This window comes from Anabrus simplex, chromosome 3 (assembly GCF_040414725.1).
Source record: "Anabrus simplex isolate iqAnaSimp1 chromosome 3, ASM4041472v1, whole genome shotgun sequence".
Taxonomy (NCBI): Eukaryota; Metazoa; Arthropoda; class Insecta; order Orthoptera; family Tettigoniidae; genus Anabrus; species Anabrus simplex.
The window spans coordinates 362,218,986-362,241,717 of NC_090267.1; the positions used below are offsets into that span (position 1 = coordinate 362,218,986).

The 22,732-nt window shown below is 38.6% G+C and overlaps 1 protein-coding gene across 4 annotated transcripts in view; it reads left to right on the top strand.

Annotated features, from left to right (window-relative positions):
* The window catches only part of LOC136867343 (myosin heavy chain, embryonic smooth muscle isoform), a 543,017-nt gene that overhangs the window by 44,522 nt on the left and 475,763 nt on the right, over positions 1–22,732 (top strand). For all 4 annotated transcript variants that reach the window (XM_067144510.2, XM_067144513.2, XM_067144511.2 and 1 more), the window contains exon 3: positions 15,123–15,221. In XM_067144510.2, coding sequence (XP_067000611.2) covers positions 15,123–15,221 — 99 coding nt within the window. The remainder of the gene's footprint in view (positions 1–15,122; positions 15,222–22,732) is intronic.

Below are 22,732 nucleotides of genomic sequence, written 5' to 3' on the forward strand. Positions count from 1 at the left end.
AGTGAATCTCGAAATGAAAGTTTGCATTTTCAAACGTGCCCATGCTTATCTATCATCTATATAAATATAATCGCAACGACCGTCTGTCTATACATTGGCTATTTTAGCGGAATTTCCGTACAGTTATCCGTTTCAGTTGTAATAACGACCATCTGCATATTTCTTAACTTTGGTGTCTGTCGGTTTGATTGTATGAGTTTTTATAACCTGATAACTACTGAATATATTTCTATCAAACTTGATATTTAGAATCCACCTGTCCTTGTGTAGGTTTTAGGGCCAATATTATTTCTGAATACCTAAATTTACTGGGGGTTTATCCGAAACCGGAACCGTGATTTTGCACTTCCTCAAAATATGCACATCCGAAATTAATCGAAATCTACAATCCCTAATGGAAATCCATTTCTAAAACTTTTGTTCTCATGTGAATTTTTCGACAGTAGGATTAATAAGTGAGATATCATAAACGGTTGGTTTTGCAGGTTATGTCCAGCGGACGTAGCCAAAATGTGTTGTATGCGGTAGGAGTGATCTTCAGCCTTGGTCTTACGACTTTTTGTCGTATGTGTATCGCTTATACGTTAGATTCGTCTCTATTTCTCGATTTTAAGTAAATTTGGATTCTTTACCTATATAATTCATACTTATTTATTTGGCGTATGATGAATGACAACCTATAAACTATTTACTTACAGGTAAGATAGTATGATCAAACTCTACACGAACATTGGCCCACCTAGTACCCATATGTGAGCCAAATGCTATGTCACATAATTATCCAAAAGTAATGCAATGTAAGAAAATCTTAAACAAATTTCAACCTATTCAACGTTTCTGACTCAATCTGACCCATGAATAGATGAAATGCGAGAAAATATCATAGGACCAGCCATTTAGATCGCTAAATACTGCGCCTTATGATACAATCCTTTGTCAATATGACGTACCGTTTAGCAGCAGTTAATCTGTAAATGAAGGTCTGCAATGTTGTAAACATGCATATACTTTCGTATGTCCATCTGTATATATTCATTGATGTTGATTTGTAGCGATCGAGAGAGGGTGTGTCTGCTATTGTAATCAGTACTCCCTACACAGACTTTGACTGCTGGCAGTAGGAATGGGGTCCTTCTCCAACTCCTGTGTAACTGGCATTAGTAAGGAGGGCCTACCATTTTAATGAATAATTCACTTCTCAATTTGTCTTGCAGAAGGCAAGGGATCATGCAGTTTTGTTCGAAAGTCCCCTACCCTATTGTGTTTGGCTCTAGGCCAGGGTGCCCGCCATTATAAACAAATGTTCCAATCTAAAATTTGACTAGCATTATGCATTGTGGCCTGCTATTTTGTGACTGGCAGTAAGCTGGCTGGCAGCAGTAAAAAGGGCCTGTCATTATAATGATAACTGCACAACTCAATTTTGACTGGTGGTAGGGAAGTTATCTGCTATTATAATAAAAACTCCTCAACTGTAATCTGTCTGTAAGTAGGAAATGGGTCTGCCATTGTAACTAAAACTCCCCAAATCGATTGTGACTGCGCAGTAGGCAATGGGGCCTGCAATTATAATGTAAACTTGCCAACTTGATTGTGAATGGCAGTAGGCAAGTGAGCCTGCCATTATCATCACAACTCCGCAACCCTCACTTTACATTGGAAACAACGTATGCTATTTCTCGGATAAGGCTAAGAGACATGCAATTTTAAAACAATCTCATTTACTGCACGCACAGTATTTACGTCGATATCCGTATACAATGTAGAATACTGTAACGGAGCACGTGCACATTTGCTAGTCTTTAATAAAATTGATGATTTTTGCTGTGACTTGGTGTGACACAAGGTATATACCGTATATTTTTTACTAAAGGTGAGTTACCAACCGTACAGGAACTGTTAAAATATTTGAAAAATGTGTGTGGCTTTCTTTATGAAAAAACTACTCTACGACAGCTGTTGATAAAACTTGGGTTTTGTTTCCGTATTCTGAGGAAAAAGCAGATTGTAATGGAATCTGCTAGAATAGTAGCTTGGCGATATAAATTCATAGACCGTCTCCGGAAGTTGCGTTCCGAGGGGTGCAGAGTTATCTATCTAGATGAAACTTGGTACGATACTCATGAGATTATGAAGAAAGGGTGGGATGATGGAACTAGTAACTGCATACTCAAAGCACCAACATCGCTAGGCATGCTGGAGGCAGTGAGGGCTGGGTTGAGAATTGCCTTTATTTATCGGCTAAAAACATTGGAGACTGCAAAGCCGATAGCCATGAAGATAGGACAGCTCACGTTTTCGAAAACTGGTTTAGGTCTCATCTTCTAGAGAACCTACCACGTGACCGAAAATGTGTAATCGTGATGGACAACGCAAGCTGTTATTCGCGGCAGCCGATTAGGTTTCCTTCCATGAACACTAATATTAAGGACATTATTAAGTTCATGGAGTACAACAACATTCCCGTGTCAAAACCTGTACCCATCAAGGCAGTTATGTTGTAGGAAATCAAATCAGTCAATATCAGTAAAAGGTACGCTGTAGAGGAGATCGCAGCCTCATGTGGACATGAAGTTCTGCGACTCCCTCCATATCACTGTATTTTAAACCCCCTAAAAATGATCTGGTCTCAGCTGAAGGCGTATGTTAGGTGAAATAATGTTATGCGAACTTTGAGTGCTAGTGTGTGTCAACTTCTGTGTGAAGGAGCTGGAACGTATGGTCCTGAGAAGTGGTCTGCTTGTGTTCGAAGCACCATTAGGACAGAAGAGAAGTACATGAAACACGACACGGATAGCAACCAAGGTAGAATTGTAATTCACCTAGCAGACAATGACGAGGACGACGAATAGATGTAAGGTAAATACTGCATTTGTTTTAAAAGTAGCTAGGTCTGCTGGCTATTTTTTGTCTGAACTACATACTCCGATATTTATTATTATTATTATTATTATTATTATTATTATTATTATTATTATTATTATTATTATTATTATTATTATCTTTCTTTCTTAATCTGCTTACCTTCCAGGGTTGGTTTTTCCCTCGGACTAAGCCTACTTGCTTTTTAAACGACACGCGCCCCTTGTGTCCAGAGCAAAGAAACCGACTGACAACCCTCATTATCACTAGTGCGGGCAGACTTGAGAACCCTCATTATTACGAGGGTGGTTCAAGTTTTGAGATCAGAAGATACTGCATGGGTATGCGTTAAGCATCAGGACTATAACTTCTGTTCACTTTCATTTACCTTTCTATCATCTGTTTTGGGGTTCTTTCATCACTCATCCTTTTAACAAGTTCATCCCAACTAAGCCCTACACTTCTCTGTTCCATCACATAACTTTTCCACTTTAACCTATTTTTCATATTTCCTCATTCTTCATTTTGTCTTTTTGTTCTGTGCCATACTTCACAAGAAGTTCATTTTTGCCACCTGTAGTTGGCTCTTATCTCTTTTTGGTATTGGTATCACTGCTGACATGACAAAGGCAGGTGGAGTAGTAGTCTTGAAGTAGGGAATGGAAGATCAGATTAGTTCGAATGCAAAAGACGACTTCAACAGGGAAGTGTCTAATCGCCACTCCTGTTCATCAGTGTCATGCATTGGATCATGAAATCCATCAAAGAACATTGCAAAGAGCCTAACACTATTATTTGCAGATGATGTTCTGATCTGTGGAGAAAATGAAACAGAAGTACAGGAGAAACCCAAATCTTTGGAATGACAATTTTAAAGAATATGGACTGGCTAATCATCATTAAAACAAACTGTTGAAATGGCTGTCAACAGGAAAGACAGATTCAAACACTTTTCTGGAGGGAATTTGTTGCAACCTGTTTCTAACTTCAAATACCTTGGAAGTTTAATTTTAGAAGATAACACAAACGAAGAAATACTTAACAGAACTCAGAAAGCTTCCTAATTTTATTTTCAAGTTGGAAATCTATTCTGGGATGATAAAATACCCAAGAAAGCAAAATTGACTGTGTTTTATACGTACTTCATTCCAGTTCTCACATAAGGAATTGAAGCATGTGTACTCTACATAAAAATGCAAATACCAAAATCCAGTAGACAGAAATGTTCATCAGAACAATGAACAAAAAGGCCAGGGAAGACAAGATTAGAAATGAAGCAAACAGGAAGGAGGCTGGTGTTAAAATACCTGTTACCAAGGTTTGGGAAGACAAAGGCTACAATCGTTTGGACTTGTTATTATGATGGACAGAACAAGAAGCGCAAGGAATTACTTTGACAGAAAAGTGAGAGGGGAGAGGGCAGTAGGGAGGCCAAGAATTGATGGATACACGCAGTGAAATCAGAGGTCACCAAAAGTGGGAGGATATAGAGGAACAGCAACTATACTTTGACAGGAAGAAGTGGCGTGCGCTTGTACACCATACCCGTGAAACTGAAGCTGGAAAATAATGATGGAATGGGTAGGTAATATATCTTACACCAGTACATAGTTTCTTATGCTTTCATTGGCACTTGTTTATCCTGTAAAATTTTTAACACTATGATAGCGATGCCTTCCAGCTTGAATCTGTGTGATAATCTCTGCTTCCAGTATTGTATTCTGCATCAGTTCATTTCCAAGTACTTTAATTTCTCCACCAATTCCAGATCTTTGCTTCAGGGTTTAATTTGACTTTTCCCTCCTTCCGTTATGCCCCCACCAGCACCTTGCTCTTTTCCACACTGATCGTCAGTATTCATTCTTCAGTCGTTCCATTCTCAAAACAAACCCTTTTTTAAATATGGGGTGACCAGGTCTACAATCAGGAAAAGCTCAGTGACATGTTGCACCATAATTCTAGTGAATTGAATGACCCAACACATAAGTAATTTTACAACAAATTAAACAAGATTTTGTTCACAAAATTGAGACATCAACTGAAGCATTATTTAAGTTCTTTTACTAACCTAGTAAGATGTAGACGGCTATAAATCTATTTCACCTGTGTTGCACCTGTATTCTTGTGTTTTTCTAAAATGAATTTATGCTGAATGGTTTATTGCTAAAGAAAAAGAAAATGGTTTGTTGAACTATAAAATGGCAAAGTTTGGTACACTGTTATGATTTCCTTTTGTAAAGGGCATGCTTATAAGCCATGGAAATGCATAGTAATCCTAACAATTTGAACAGGGACACTGGCTATCAATTAATACCTGGTTGCCAGGCATTAAGGATTTACATAGGTAGTTCCCTTCCCTGTTCCTTCACTATTGTTATTTCGTCTTGGTGTTTTCCGAATTTGTACGTTCCTCATCGCCAGATGTTTCATTCCAGGCTTATGTCAATGTCATACACCTGTCAACGTCATATGTTACATACACGTTATGTGACTCTCTTAGACTGATTCTGATTGTTCGGTCAGCTTCCATTTCGAACGCTAGCGCTGTGCCACGTCCGAGCAGCCATCTGGTGACGATTGAATGTACCATTTCCACTTCTATTATAACATCTAAAAATGTAGAGAGTCATCGTTTAAGAAGCCTTTCTTGTGGACAGTCGAGATTTTCTTCTGATGCAGAGCACAGTTCTCTGCGAAACGTAAAGAATTTCACCTTATTTTCTTGACACGGCATAAACCCAAAAGCCTATACAGTATCAGTAATACTATTGTTTGACGTCAGTTTCTGTGAATGTGAGGCACTGTGGATCGGATCCACTGATTGTTTTCAATTCATATCCATCCATTCATTCTTCGTCTTCACATTTTGAATTCCGGTCAGTGGAGGATTTTGGACTTTTGTCATTACATTTCGTCTCATTTCATACCATTAGGGACCGATGACCTAGATGTTAGGCCCCTTTAAACAAGCATCATAATCATCATCGATGGATACAGTGAAACAATACACATGGAGATTATAATCGTGACCTGTCAGAATGGGAAAAGAAACCGTAGTGTGTAGGTGGCGCTACTTAATGGTGGCTCAGCCAGAGGCATATGAATATTCTCACCCCCTCTTGAAGGCTGAACCAGCTTCAACGTTTGTCTTCTGACACCCAGGCCTGCTAAGCACTTCCATTGCTTATCCTCCGGTAGTTCCTTGGTTAATATGTTTGCAGGCATCTTCTCAGTTGATAAGTATTTGAGACGAATGTCCCCAGATGAAAGAACCTCTCGTACAAAATGTTGCACATCAATGTGCTTAGTCCAAGAGTGGAAAACAGGATTTCCAGCAAGCTTCCGAGCTCCAATGTTGTCGTTATAAAGCTGCACATTAGTAGCTTGCTAGTTGTAATAAGTGGACTGCCTCTTTTGAAGCTTCACTCGAGACCATATATTCAGCCTCCGTTGAGGTCAGTGCCACTGTCCGTTGTTTCCTGGATTCCCATGATACGACTCCGCCATACATTGTAAAGGCAAAACCAGTGTATGATCTGTGATCGTTGATGCATGCAATCCAATCACCATCTACATATCTAGTTAAATTACTGGTATTGCTTTGAAAAGTGGTTCCCATGTCAGAAGAACCCTTCAGATACCTCAGTACCCTCTTTGCCACTTGGCAGTGTTCTTTGCTAAAAGAATCATTGTATTGACTTAAGACACTCACTGCATGAGATGTGTGGATGCGTTGCAGTTGATAGGTACATACGAGCACCTATGATCTCTCTGTAGGGGGGAGAGCTCTCACCATCATCCTTGGACCAAGTACTCGATCTTGACAGTTTAACTCCAGCTTCAATTAGTACGGCCACGGTATTGCAATCAGACATTAAAAGTGGTCTAAGATGTCCATAATGTAACCTTTCTGTTTCAAGGTGATACCGGATTCATCTTGAGAGAACTCATTCCCGAGACAATAATTAATGTCTCCTAGGTCTTTGACCTCAATCTATTTCTGTAGAAATTTGTAGACCTCGTCAATTTTTTTCAAGTTCCGTAACATAACTAAAATGTTGTCAACATAAACTATAATTAGGAGAGCTTCCGAATCTGAACCCCTCACATAGAAGCTCGACTCGCCGGTCGTTGGTTTGACACCAAGCTTTAGTAGTTGCTCGTTCTAGCGTCATTGCCAAGCGCAGCCAGCTTGCTTTAAGCCATACAGAGCCTTTTTAATACGGCACACACAATCCTTGTTCAGCATCCTCTTGGCTTCGGCTATGATCTTGAATGTTACATTGCCTTCCTGTGAGATGAATTCAAGGTTTTCCGTGGTGTAGTTTGGTACCTCCATGAAGATTTCCTCTTCAACAATTTCATTTAAGGATGCAGTTGCTACATCGAATTGTCGGACATACATTCCACGATAAGCAGCGAGCACAATAGCCATTCATATTGAGCTGAGTCTTGCTACTGGTGCAAACATTTCAGTGTAATTTATACCTGGCCCTTGAGGGAAAAATACCCTGGCCACGATTCTAGCCTTCCTTTTTGTGATCTCGCCATTTGCTCCATACTTATTTCTAAGGATCACAAGACTTCCAATTGTCTACCTATTTTCTGGGCGGTCTAGGAGATCCCAGGTCTTGTTTCTTAGAATAGAGACATTCATCTGCTATCGCCAGCATCCACTCATTTTTCTCTGGACCTGGAAATGCCATCTGAATTGGAAACTCAGCCAGACATACCGAATCAATTTGTCCTCCACCATGTTCCTGGTAAAGCTTTCGAGGTCTGCCTAGTGTCCCCGAACAAATAATTTTTGGTCTCCTTGGAGCATGTCGAGTTTGTCAAATTTCTGGTTCATTTTCAAAACCAAGAAATTCTTCTGTACTGTGCGAATCTTTGATGCTTTCTGCATTTTCTCTGTGTCTAGGCATTATGTTTACGTTGATGAAAGGATCAACCTTCTCCGGCTCTGTTGGGATGATTATCATCAAAGCACTCTACATTTCTGTGATTGTATTTTTGCTCTTTTCTATCTCCTTTCAAAAATTTGACATCACGTGAGATTTCCACTTTTAGTTCCTGTGGTATCCAAGTTTTGAAACCTGTGGACTGCCCTGCATATCTGAGGAATATGCCCTTTTTTTCCCCTGACGGTCGAATAATCCCATGTTCGGCAATCGATTTAGGCAGTAGCTTTCACATCCAGATTTTTCTAATTTACAAACATTTGGAACCTTTCCAGTCCAGGCTTTGTAAGGAGTTCGTCCACCCAGTGTAGTTGTAGGGCATCTGTTCCTAATGTGATTTGCTGTTGCAACAGCCTCTGCTCAGAAAGAGAGGGGCAGTCCCGACTGCATTAATAAACATCTGGCCATCTTGATGAGTGTGTGGTTTTTCCTTTTTGCTACATGTAATCGTCAGGTGTTGTAGGATCCCAGAGCTCTTCAACAGTGCGTCAAATTGGGAATTCACCTACTACGTACCATTATCAGATTGTAAAATCTTTATCCTCACATTTTTCTGTCTTTCCAAACATTTCCTGGAGTCCTGAAACTCATTAACTACTTCATTTTTCTAACGAAGAAACTTCACTTCACACCATCCGCTCGCATTGTCGATGAATGTGACGGGAGTTTCCATTTGAGGAAACCTTCATAGGGCCACAAATATTGGAGTGAATCAATTCCCCTGGTTCTATTCTCCTTTCAGACTTCTTCTGAAAAGGGGTCCGTGTCATCTTTCCTAGGAGACAGATCTCGCATTCGAAATCCTCTTCAGTATCAATGACTTCAATTCCCTCTATCCTTTTATTCTTCACTGCGTCATGTTGATCCGTTATGTTTAGATGTCCCAATCGAATGTATCAGTCCATAATAGATCCATTTCGCGTATCTTCAGCTCTGGCATTTTTTACCTGTTCTTCGGTGTACGACCCATTAACGTAATAAACTCCATCTTTTCTATGTGCGATGAATAAGGTACTATCCGCTGTATCTGTAACTCGACCGGATGTTTTTTCAAACACTACGCGGTGATCCCTGTCTACGATCTTCCCGATGGACAGTAGATTAGTACGCAGATCAGGTACGTATGTCTCGCATAGGTTGAAAAATAGTGAAAAATAGTCTCGATATTTACGCATGTATAATGTACAGCTGCTGTTGAGGCACCACACTTTATCTGCGTCGCGGTCTCACACAAACTTGCATGTGTTCAGCTCTGACGTAATATATAGCGAGGTTCTTCCTTCGGCCTTGTGAGCGTTGTCATGATGGTTTTTACTCTATTTGCACTCCTTTGCCTTATAACCTATCGTTTTACAACAGATATGTGGATCCTACTTTTTCGCCTTCATCAATTTTTCTCGTGGGCTTTCTATAATTCTTGTTCTTGTATTTTCGTTCTACAGTCATACAGTTCTGCACTGTGCTGGTTTCGGTCACAGCTCCTCGTGTCACTTTCTTAGACAACTTTTATGCAAAATACCTTGGGCTTTGGAAGTTCGTCACAAGATTCTATTGCGCAGCGAATATATTTGAAACTGACTCTTAAGGTATGCAAAGTAATATGGATAACAAATCATCGTTGATTGTGACGTCCATACCATTCAGCTTGTCCACAGCTGCAAAAAAATCTCCGGAAATGATCGCGTACGTCCTCATCTTCATTCATTCTTTGAAGCACAATCTGCTTTAATAATGTAACTAGTTGGCGGGGTAGTATGATCAATTAACACTAGACTGGTAGCTTCAATACTAAGATTTATTAGCTACGCACTAAACTACACAAGACTACACACAACCTTTGCTCATAACACAGACTTATGCAGTTTGCGCGCTCTCTCTCTTTTCGTTTCTCACTTGTTCTTACACTACAGAGTTTTACACTCGCACACAAGGTCCCGCGTCGCTCGGCTACACGTTCTCTCCTTCGCCGACAGTCCGCACTGTAGCACACTAGTACGATAATCACGGCAGTTCACATATTTCATTACACTGGCTGTCGCTCACGACTGAACCACACCATCTTCTAACTCAGTCTAACTCTCACTAACTCCAGGCAGGTCGTTCCTCTCTTATATACCTGCGCTGGCTCTTCCAGAATCGTCCGGATGCTGGATGGATCTAGGAACATCGCGAGATGGAACACTCCAGATTAATCGTGGAGTCTTTTCCACACTCCTCTGCTACAGGACCGCGAGCGGAAGCGAGTGGGGCTTGCCTAGCCTTAAGCGCTGCTAGTGATTGGCGTAGTTGAAGCATAAGGTGTGGGTCTATACGGTGCCGGGCCGGGCCCACTGCCAGTTGACATGGCGGACGCTATGACCATTACAATAATGTTGCTTTCCGCGGTGGCCCCTATGATTGGTAAATCGACTCTAGTTTTAGCCACAGTTAACACGAAGTGACACAATCTTTTACCTGTTTCAGTTTCGAGGGTTGAATCGCCAAGATTGTAACGGTATTTTAAAATTGGAATTACCGTAAGCCATGTCCACCTTAATATGTCAGCACAGCTATAGAGATCTTTCTCTGTTTAGCCCTGTGTGTGAAATGAACCTGATTGGTGTATTCCCCCTCTCTCTCTCTTCCTTTTACAAGCAGGAGACTGGATGCCCTTGAGGTCTGTTGGAGTAGCCATTTTTTAGTCTTCGTCTGGATTTCGTGATATCTACACGCGTTGATATAAGGCTCTATATTACCAGAGTTTTTCCCTGTTCCCATACCTTTTGGGAGTGAAGTTTTTGTGAGTGCTTTTTTATATAACCTTCTACCTCTTTCTGGTTGTGTTTTTGTTGGTAAATTGACCTTGTGTGTGTATTTTTAATATTATTTGGTTCAACATATGGCTTCTTCACTTCTCCTTTTACTCATGTATTATAGTTATCCTTGCTAGCAATAGGGGGCAATTTTTAATCATTAGTTCATTACTGACCTTTTTTCTAAATCTAATCTATTTTCTAATCTGTTATACTTCCTTGTTTAGGTTTAATTTATTCTCGGTGGTCAGTAATCTTTTCTCTCTCCTTCTGTTTTGAAGGCTATTACCTTGTTTGTTACTACTTGTACTTCTGTATTCGTTAGCATTTATCCAAAGTTTAGTTATTATTCCTGCATGTTTTTAATTCCTTCTGTGTAATATGTCAGATATGTATTATTCGAGAAGGAATATCCTTTCCAGGTACGTTATTGGCAGTTTTCATAAATCCTATTATTTTGCCTTGTATTTAATTACTGGAGGCTGATAACCTTAAATATGCCCCTCAGTTTTGAAGGCTAACATTTTATTTCAACCCACTAGTAGCTCTGTATCTTTCACCTTTGCGTGGTAACTTCATGTCCAAGTATTGCTTAATTATGTATTGAGAAAAATGAAACTTGTATGCTTTGTTACAGTGATTTGTCATGTTTTCATTGCTTGATTTTATTTTTCTTGCCGTCTTAGTTACCTTTGTTGAGGCAATGTTGTTTTGTTTTTGGATTGGAGTTTTGATACAGATTTCGGCTAGAGACTTAACTGAGCTGACGTAATGAGTTATTCTGGATTGAACTGACCTTGGTCTTAAAGTGTTGGTGGTGATATCTACTCCACCTTACTCCACGTTTGGTTGTGGGAATATTTACTACTTCATTTAGTAAGTTTGATTATAATGAAATTTACCTTGCTCTCCGGTATTTTATCAATTAATTTATTCTTCACTTCTGAGTTATTGTGGATTTTGTATCGGCTCTATTTGAGTTCCATTGTGCTGCTCATTTTCATGCAAATTGTATTTTGGTACGGATTTGCTTCTAGGTTTCTACTCTCCAGACACCTTAAATTTTTCAAACCTCACTTTTAATACCATACTGAAATACCGGTATTAGTTTCATTTTTCTACATTTATCCCTTTCAATTATCCTTTTATTGTTAAACAACAATTTCTTTTCTTCTTTTGGGCTATTAATTCTATAAAATATATTATTCAATCTTGTTGGTTTTTGAAAGACATTTTGTAATATTGATATACTGTTCTTTATTAAATTTTGCTATTTTGAAACTAGGTGTTATCCTTTCATGATAACTGTTGTGAACTATTCACTAAATTTAACTGAAATTTACATACTGATGATCTTTACTTAAGTTCACATTTGCAATGATCCATGCATGATGACCTTCCCTTCCACGTATTTACGCCCTTGATGTAAGTTGGTTTTTATTGTTTCTCCATGTATGTCCATTCTGTTTCTGTTCTTAATTCGTTTGCTGCTTTTGGTCTTGTGACACCGTTACAATTTATTCTTTGGTTTATTCTGGGGGACTCTGTCTGAGTATTTGCTCGGTGTGATTAAAATTTATCTTGTCGTCTCTGTGCTCAGGGAGGCATTCCTGTATTAATTGATCTATCTCTATTGTGTTGTTAACTGCCACGTTTCACTGTTTATAATATCCAGCACATTCATTCTGCCACGTTACATGGTATCTGACATTGCTTCACTGTCTCGTTCTTCCCATTATGTAATAGTGGCTGCGTTCTTGCTGACCGGTGCAGGCTTGTCCCAACCACGAATGCCCACGTACGATTTTTTCTAACAGCCTTCCTGTGAATTTCCCATGTGTCAAAGTTGGCCTTTGACAACGTCTCGATGCGCACCAAACTTCAACTGACAATCATCATCATCTTTACCTACCGGTTTTCCCACACCTGTGGGGTCGCGGGTGCAAACTGCGTCACTCATGTGGATTTGGCCCTGTTTTACGGTCGGATGCCCTTCCTGACACCATGGAGGGATGTAATCACTTCTGTGTGCTTCTGTGGTGGTTGGTAGTGTAGCGTGGTGTGTGAATAAGAAGAGGAGTGTGTTGGGACTGACGCGAACACCGCGTGTCCGATCCAGAAGAATTGATCAGAAGCAATTAAAATCCCCGACCCGGCCGGGAATTGAACCTGGGACCCTCTGAACCGAAGGCCAATATGCTGACCATTCAGCCAACGAGTCGGACAACAAACAATCAACATCTATATCACGATATTTCCATGCGTCTCCTTTTCAGTGTATGTATTCACTACACATTTAAGCACTTTTCCAAACGCGCATCCTGTGTCACTCGGATATCACAGTTTATTAAAAGCGCAGTTCAATTACTCGTAAGTAATATTACTGGGATATCACAGTCTATCCATAGCATAGTTCAGTTATCCGTAAATAATATCACTTGGAGATTACAGTTTATTAAAACCATAGTTTATTATGAACAATTATGAGTGTTGTTACTTGGGAACAAAATTTTTTCCACTGATAAAAAATCCAATTTGTAAGTAATGTCACTAGAAGTTTCCGTAATTTCTGTCTGTATGTATGTATATGCATCACGAGAAAACGGCTGAATAGACTTTAATGAAAATCGGTATGTAAAGTCTGGGAATAAGTCGCTACAATCTAGGCCATAATCAATCCTATTCATGCTGAGAGAAATGGTAGTTTAGGGGAAGGCCTTAAATTTAATTCTCAAATATTTGTTATTAGTGGTCCTGTCTTAATGAAAATTCGAGATGAATCATCTCTTAGGAAAAATTACCTACCTCCGCTATATGAATCTACCCTGTAATTGATCCGTTCTGATATCGGAAGGAACTGTGTCTGGATGTTTTTGGATGAGACAACGGATTTATGTGGCTGTTACATAGCAAATTTCATGGTTGGTAAATTACATCCAGACGATCCCGGTATGCCACATCTTCTTACTTGTAAAGTAATAGAGCAAATCAGCCATAGCAAAATAGCAAGATTTGTAAATTATTCTCTGCGACAATTGTGGCCATCTTATTGAAAATAATTGTTGTAAAGTGCTTGTACTGCTCACAGATGCAGCTTCGTATATGTTGAAAGCAGCAAAGGCCCTCCAAGTATTTTATCCAAAACTCATACACATAACCTGTTTAGCGCATGGATTACACCGCATTGCAGAAATACGCGCACAGTTTCCAGCTGTTAACAATTTAATTTGATGTGGGAAGAAACTGTTTCTGAAAGCAGCAGCTCGTGTCCAGTTCAACAAAGATTGTCTACCTCAAGTTCCTTTGCCACCTGAACCTGTCCTGACCAAGTGGGGGACATGGTTATCTGCAGTATCCTTTTATCAGGAAAATTTTAATGAAGTGAAAGAAGTGGTTACAAAACGTCAAGATGAGCATATTGCGGGTGTCCGTGATGCAAAAGTTGTGTTTGAAATCGCTACTGTTTATCAAGATGTGAATTTCATTCATGCACATTATTCTAAACTTCCAAAAGCCATTGAGAGCTTAGAATATTCAGGTACTCCCCTCCATGAAGCACTTGATCTCGTTGAGAAAGCTACATCTTCATTGAATTCCGCTCCAGGCGAAATTGGAGGGAAGATTAAATTCAAGTTAGAAAAGGTGTTTAATTCGAACCCAAGACTAAAGAAGGCAGAGGTAGTCGGTTTTTTGAAGGGCGGAAAAAAGTCCATTCGACACTCCATGTCGCACGATGTTGGCATGTAAAAGATCTCTGGTGATACATTTGGTATTTACCCGACAAAATTAATTAAATCTCAGCCATAGACGCCCAAGTGAGATCCGTTTTACTCTGTCCGCCATCGAACGGACCTAGAGTAAAACGGAACGTCAAAATTGACGAGCAGACAGCCAGATGGCGTCAAATCAAAATGTCTGCACACGGTAGCTGAGCCTATACGATTATTATTATTATTATTATTATTATTATTATTATTATTATTATTATTATTATTATTATTACTTGAATGAAAGTGGGGTATCCTCGACAGATGTATGCTCCGAAACGTTGGTGCCCATGTATAAGTACTATCCAATCACGTCAGTTGATGTAGAACTATCATTCTCAGCCTATAAACTCATTTTGATGGACAATAGACATAGTTTGTCTCCAGAAAACATTGAAAGACTACTAGTTACCTATTGTGATGCTTCGTTTTGCAACAAATGATACCTACAAATTGTTAAGTGAATAAACTTGCATGTTTTTAAGAGCATGTTTCCTTATTTCCTGTGCATATATTGTAACTTTATAGTGCATATTTGCACGCATATTTCCAGATTTTTAGTGCATATAAATCCGGGCCCTACTTATAAAACAGATGATGGGTATTTGATAAAATATGGAAGATTCTTATTTAGAATTTTGTGCTGTTGTTATGCCCCTGACATTCACTGCTGTTTTCTTCAGAATTGGCACACACTAAGCTTATTCTAGATTAACATTTATTTTTATTTTTTGTTAAAGGTTTATGATCCAAAGGTGAAAGATGAAATTCTCTCCCCTACAGTAAAAGTCCTAGATGAAAGCAAAATTTCTGAAGAAAAGTATCAAAGAGCATGTGAGGTAAGTAATATACCAATTATGTATCCTTAAATATTTTGTAGCCAGGCTTCATGTTACCATAAGAATGGAATATTGTGAATATTGAATTTCTTAAAAACATGTGGAAATTTACAGAATTTTCCTTATCCTCATCTCTTTTTCGAAATCCAACCTCTGCTATTACATTCTGTACTTTTGTATTAAATGGGAAGGTTCTCCCCCCACTCTCCTTTTTTATCTGGTAGTGCAGTCATGAGAACACTAGCAGAACTACCACATAAGAGTGTTATGTACAGAAGAGTAATAAAAAAATTAGTTGCATCTCTGGAGACATTTAATATAAGAAAGTCCACTTCGGCTGTGTTGTGCTTTGTACAGGGCGTTGCATGCGTTTTGCAACACAATCCCTAGTTCTCACTCATTATGTCTCTATCGTTTATAAAGTGTGTAACTGATCATACTAACACATGTGCATATTGACTCTGGTCAAAATCAGCATTATTAAAAATATATACATTTCAATTAATACACATGTACACATATAAGAATACACTTTTGTGTGTTTCTAAATTTAAAATTATGTAGACTGTAGTTTTTCATATCTATAGTTTAGCAATCCAACCTTTTTTCATATTGGTATTCTTTGGTGGAAAGAACATGCACCCCAATATCCCCGTAAAAGACAACATATCCATACACATGTAAATTAGAACAAGCAATCAACAAATTTCCTACACAACAAGACAAAATCAGACAAGAGGTCAAAAAAGATTTCCCAAGGACACCAAGAACCTTGAAGAACAGTCTCAGTAATAGTAATAACATCATTAATCATCAACAAATCATTCAATTATAAGAAAAAATCATGACAAGTAATCTCATCACACAAGCCGATAAAGATAATACAACCGGTGTCGTGAACAAGACTGGTTACATCAAGAAGTGTTAACGAGACATTTTTGTTTTAATAAAGATCAAAACATAATCAGCTCTCATATTTTTACTACCGTAACATTTTAAAGCAACGGAATATTTTAAACAAGAGTGTTGCCGAATTAGACTGACAACAAACAGGCAGTAAGTAGATCGTTTGACGTTCAGCTAAGATTCCGTCACATCTCAATCTTTTTTCTTTTTACATCAGATGAAAATCGTCTTATTGGGCTGTATTGACTGTAGTTCACAATTAAGAAAAACTTGGTTTATCCACCTATTCAATACTACACTATCCAGGGCCTGTACTATGACTGCCAGATAAATGTGCAATTAAAATTTATGCGGCAGTTGCAGATTTATCTGGAAGTTTGGTTGAAAATGCGTACTGCGACTTTCGTTTATGTGCAATCTGGGAGAATATTACCTAGTTCAGCTATGCCGAAGTTGGAGAGGCATTTAACGCTCTTATCTGGGACTTTGCTCCTTTCGGGGATGCTACTGTAAGAATCAAGATGGCTGCATATCAAGATGAATCTACACCTGCAGAATGGTATAAGAAAAATAAGTTGTTATAATGTAATTTTTGTATATATTTATAACATATCGCGCTTCCTGTCCAGGTATTATAAAATGTTTAAAGGGTTCCTAAGCCAGCAAGTTGTTGCTACTAACGAGAGTCAAAACTGGTTAGATCATTTTTGTGGCGACCGTAAAAGAAAGAACGTCATAAAGAGGGAACGTGCTAAAAAATGAAAAAATAAAAATAGACACAAGTGTTTACAATTATAATTAATGAAATAAATAAATAATACATTTTAAGAACACCAACATAGTAAAACTTCAAGGAAAAATGTTCTTAGAAACGCGAACTATACAAGTTGCTTACAATTATGTTTTAAAGTTGTCATTTTAAGTTCAACATCTGGGTGATTTGCACACGTTTTACGTCTGGTTTAGCATCCACTTTCTCAATAAACTTTAATTTTTCATCATCTCTAAACTGTCTAGCTTTCTTCTCCATAACTTAATTTCCTGCAAACCACTATGCATATGTACTGTAGGCCTAATAAATGTATGTACGTTGTTACGTGATTCATTTACGAACATAAAAGTAAGCTGATGATATATATGTTGATTCCCATAAACGTAAGCATCATGTCAGCTGTACAGTAGGCCAAATTTACCTACGTTGTTAGACGTGTAAATACAGTAGGCCTAATTTATGTGCATAAGTCACTCGGGCCTCTTTCAGGCGACGCGGAAGTAAAACGTGCCCTTGTGTATGCGCGGGTGCACGCGTTTCCGCTGACTCTTACATACACAACGGGTCAAGTGCTGCGAAACTCCCTGCACATTCGAACCTGCGTTGTCTGAAAAGGGCCTCACGAAAGTAAAGTACCAACATGTCAGAGACAAAGAGAATAAGACTGGCTTGGGTATGACACCTCCAGTTGTCGCTGGCCTGTCGTGTGCATAACGTGGACAGGAATGATAATTTAAATTGCTTATTGTGGTAGTTACGAACGTACTAAAGAGTGATGTAAATGTGCTCTCCAGGTTTATTTAGCATGTATGAAATAGGACACATCCTGGGACTTCAGAATAATGGTGTAATAACCGGGAAATGCGCTAGAGAGGGACGTCTTAACCAGTTTCGACTGTATCCCTTTTAGACCTGAAAGAAAACTGGAGGTGTGAATTTTTGTTTATACATCAAAAACTGATTAAAATGCTCTTAAATACATATTTTTTAGTTTAGTTTACAAAATGAAAATTAACATATAAAAAAATAAAGCACCCACACAATTGTGCATGTCAGGACTTAATTCACTAGTTACAAGAAAAAAAATCAACTCAGTACATGTGAATATACATATGTACATGATCAAATGTTCTATTTTACAGTGTGGAATTATAAAAAAATATTAAAATCTGTGTTCAAACACAAGTATACATTACATTTTCTACACTGAGGACGAGTTTTCCTTTCATAGTTCCTTTGGCGGCAGCACCTTGCCGTGAGGCCTGAAAGAAAACTAGAGGTGTGGATTTTTGTTTTGTACGTCAAGAACTTACTAAAATACACTTAAATACATGTGTTTACAGCTTATTTTAGAGAATAAGAACTATCGTCTGAAAAACAGCACCCACACAATTGTACGTGTCAGGATTTAATTCACTATATACAAAAAAAATCAACTCAGTACATGTGAATATACACATGTACATGATCAAATGTTTCATTTTACAGTGTAGAACGATTTAAAGCAATTACAATCTTATATATTACATTTCTCACGTAGAGTACAAGTTCTCCTTTCGCAGTCCTTTTGGTGGCAGCACCCAGGACTCCTGCATGCATTGCCTTTAGGAAAACCTAGCCTGCGCAATTTTGCACATCAACATTCAGAACCTCACGGTATTAGGTACAATGTTGTAAGTTCACGATTTACGTTCGCTAAACAGTTTACACTTTATTGATTACATTCTGATATTCAGTAAAGCTTCTAGATTAATATGAATGCAATAAATAAATACTTACTTTAGGCAATACTGCTTCACGCTATCTTACCGATGAACTGTATTTTTATATTTTTCCTGCCCCCTGGTGGTCAAACGCTAAATAAAAAGTGAAGTACATGCTACTTGTCCCGCAAAAGCACTGCAGTCTGGTCTAGCGCCAAGAAAACGTCAAATAAGCTCAGATATGAATAAAATACGAACCCGCACAATTGTGCATACACGGTCTGAAAGGGGTATATGAGTTGCACGCAAGCAATTCAACGGCAAGCTTCGTAGAGAGGTATGGTTGTTACGGCATCATCGCTTGGTGCTGCCACGCCGTCATTTATGGGTTCCGAGACCCAATAGCCATACATTTTTTAACTTTTAATGTTAGTCGGCAGGGTACTAGAGGTGATAGTACACATTTCCTAATCACTATAGTGCGTGTCAAAAGCTTGGGTTCTACTCCAAATCTCTCTGCAACAATGTTCATGCTGATTTGTCCGTCGAATGACGATGTTAAGGAGATTATATTTCTTTGACTTTATAACAAACTACTAAGCATTTACTCTAACGTGAGATAAATGCTTGCCAGTTACTGTTCTAACATTGTCCTCGAAAAAAGAAACTACTTATTAAATTAGCAATAATAAATTGAATTAATAATAAAATTGATGCTCCGCCACATATAGTGGCATTGATTATGAATATAAAAATTTACTTCCGCCGAAGCAAGCATCCCCATGAATAGTATTAGACAAGAAGCAAAATTATACCTTGTGGTAGGAATTATTTGATACGATACAAAACCTGAATTTTACCTTTTGCATCCAGGTTACATTTTCAGTCTCTTTATTTTCTATATTTTCTGAGTTATGTTACATACTTACGTAATTTTAACTTTTCTTCATATTTGCAGATTTCAGTCCTAATTCTTTTCTTGACCTGAATTTCCACTAACCTAATAAAAGTCTAATATAGGACTCTAGTAATCAAATTTCAAAAGGGATAGTGCTAAACAAACTGAAACACCAGGAAACACGTATACTACCACGCTAAATTTCACTATATTTTCAGTAACCTTACTACCAATGCTATAAACATGTTGCATCTTTCGCATAACAATACCGTAGTTAAAATTTGTTGGTAGTACGCAAGAAAATATTTAACTTCTAATTTGCAAAACTGCAGCCAACGTATCTGGCTGTTTGTGACAGTCGTAGTACAGGCCCTCAATCTACATCAACATTGTGGACATATTTCAACCCTTTCGGGTCATCATCAGTACATTACAGTGAGACACTGGAATTACAGTATGAACAACTTGAATAAGATAAAGGATCTCCTTTGGAGAATGGTAGTGTTTAGTGTCTATAGTTTGATGTTAAGACGTTAGATGAATTAGTAATATAGTGAATTGAGAACATCCTCTCTTCATCAATAGAGAAAGACATGAAAATTTTACACCAAGCTAAGGCAAACTCTTAAATTATTATGAGAATTAAAACATCAGCAAAGATAAAAAATAACCCTACTCATAATTTGAATGAAATATCGCATAAAATCGTGTTATTAGAAGTTTCTAACTGTTATTTCAAACCGTGCATACCTTAACCCTTTCGCCCCCCTCCCTGCACCCTTCCTACAACACACTCCTCCCTTTTACCTGCCTCCTTCCTTTCCCTTCCCTCCCTTCCCCGACACCAGCGTTACATACTGTTTCAATTTCTATTCAGTATTGAGCTACGACTCTCACCGGCACCATCATATGCCACTCCATTGGATCATGAAGTGAGTGAACTTCTTCCTCATCAAACATTTTTCCTTCACATGAAATCCTAGTTGCTGTTTTAGAGCTGATTCATAGATAGATATTCTTTATTTTTAGGCATTACTTTATGGAATATTGACCCTCACCAGTTGTAGAAGATTAGCCACCATGTAACACTACAGTCCTCAGATATTAAATATTGATATTGTGCTAATACAGTGTTGATTAGTGGAACATCTTTTGTAATATTGTTGGAAACTCATCACTTCATATTACTATTTACATGGTAACATTGCCTGCTCCCTAATTAAAATTCATCTCAGCGCTGTTTCAACTTTATTAAATCATCGAAGATGTGAGACTGCCCCTGTCAATCCCTGTAACAGAAACAAGTTAATTTAAGATATATCGGTAATGAAAATAAAATTTACCTTATATACGTCAGGCTGGAACTTCTCCTTCAGGGCGAGAGCTCTAACGAACCACGTCCACTCTGACTGAGAACGAAGATCAGAATTTGGGCGCTATTCTTATGTTTTAGAAGATGAAGTCAACACCCTAGTTGCATGTGGCAACCTCCCAAAACAAAGGAAGCAAGCAACCAGTCACGTGCAGAATTTTAATGGACAGCCTTCGCATTATCTTACATGAGGGTAGAATATTTCCCACGTTCTCTGACAACTGCCAGAACACTTGACACTTGCCATACCCCAGAATTCTTTCTGGCGTCATTCCCTGCTGTTTGACACAAACCGGAACACAGTAAACGAAGGTTCTTTCTGGTGTCCGCAAGGCGTGAGAATGAACCAGCTAGGCCTGCTATAGGGTGTTCCAACAGTTGTCACCTCTCTACATCTTACTGAGCTGTACAAAAACTCAGTTTTCTTTATTACAATAATAATAATAAACTTCAGAACAAAGCTTTTCCCCCACCCTACCCCCCTTACACACGTAACCCCAAGGATAATCTTATATTTATTGTATAAACTGATACAAATTATATGCTTTTTTTTTTTGTGTGTGCAGCTGTTGAAGTAGCAAATTTTAAAATATAAATCCAACACTTTACTGAAGGGCTGTAATTCTTGGTAGTTAAAGCCGACTGAATTGGACTATTCCTGAGGGGAACTTCTCTCAAAATGTTTACAAGATGAAATGCTGGGCTTGGTCTCATTAGCGATGTTAAAATGGAAGGAGTTCCTTCGCCGATCTTATATTAGCCTGGTCAGCGTGTGTGTGGCTGTGTGTTGAACTGCGGGATATCTAAGTTGTATTTTCTTTGATATATCTTATAGTTCCGTTTTTATGAGTTTCGACTTGTTGCTTAACTGGAAGTCAGACAGTGGTGCCAAATTGTTATGATGACAGTGTTGTATTTTGACCAGGAGAGAAATATGTCTGGTCACCTGTTCGCTGTTGCTCGCTTAGCACCACCCAGGGATCACGTGTAGGGTACTTGAAGGTTAAACCTACGGAGTGAGCAACAATGGATCCCAACAGTGGCTCGACCATGCTGGAATAGCAGTAAAGCTAACTGGTCTGCCTTTACAGGGGACCTTGACAATGTTTTGCAAAAGATACCACCAACAAGCACAGGATATGAGAGATTCGTGGGAGCTGTGGTATCTACAGCAAAAAAGCACATCCCTAGGAGCTTTCGTAGAGAGTATATCCCTGGATGGAGTGAGGAAACAGATAATCTTTATCAACAATACATTGATAGTGGTGATCACGAAATTGCAGATCAACTTTTACATAGCTTAGATTCTGCAAGAAGACAAAAGTGGATTTCAAAAGTTAAATCTCTTGACTTTACAAAATCCAGTTGTGAAGCTTGGTCCCTTCTCAGGAAGCTGGGGGATGGAAAACCCATTACACAAATGAATTCGGAAATTCACCCAAACAAAATTGCATCTCATATAGTCATGACACCTAAAAGTAGCAGGGATAAAGTATTCATGAAACGAATAAAGAAGAATCTGAAAATCCTGAAGGACAGTGTCCCAGATATATCGGAGTACTCCAAACCTTTTACTGAGAATGAGATAACTATTGCGATTGTTGATATCAAGCCACGCAAAGCACCAGGTGTCGATGGTATTCACCCAGAATTTATCACTCATCGTGGGGATAGAGCTAGAGTATGGTTGTCCACCTTCTTCACAAACATCCTACAGCGTCGGCAATTGCCAAAGCTATTCAAACAAACAAAGATCATAGCCATCTTGAAGAAAGGCAAAGCCAGCGATAAACCAGAGAGCTATCGACCTATTGCCCTGCTTAGTGTGACATATAAATTACTAGAAAGGCTCCTTCTCAA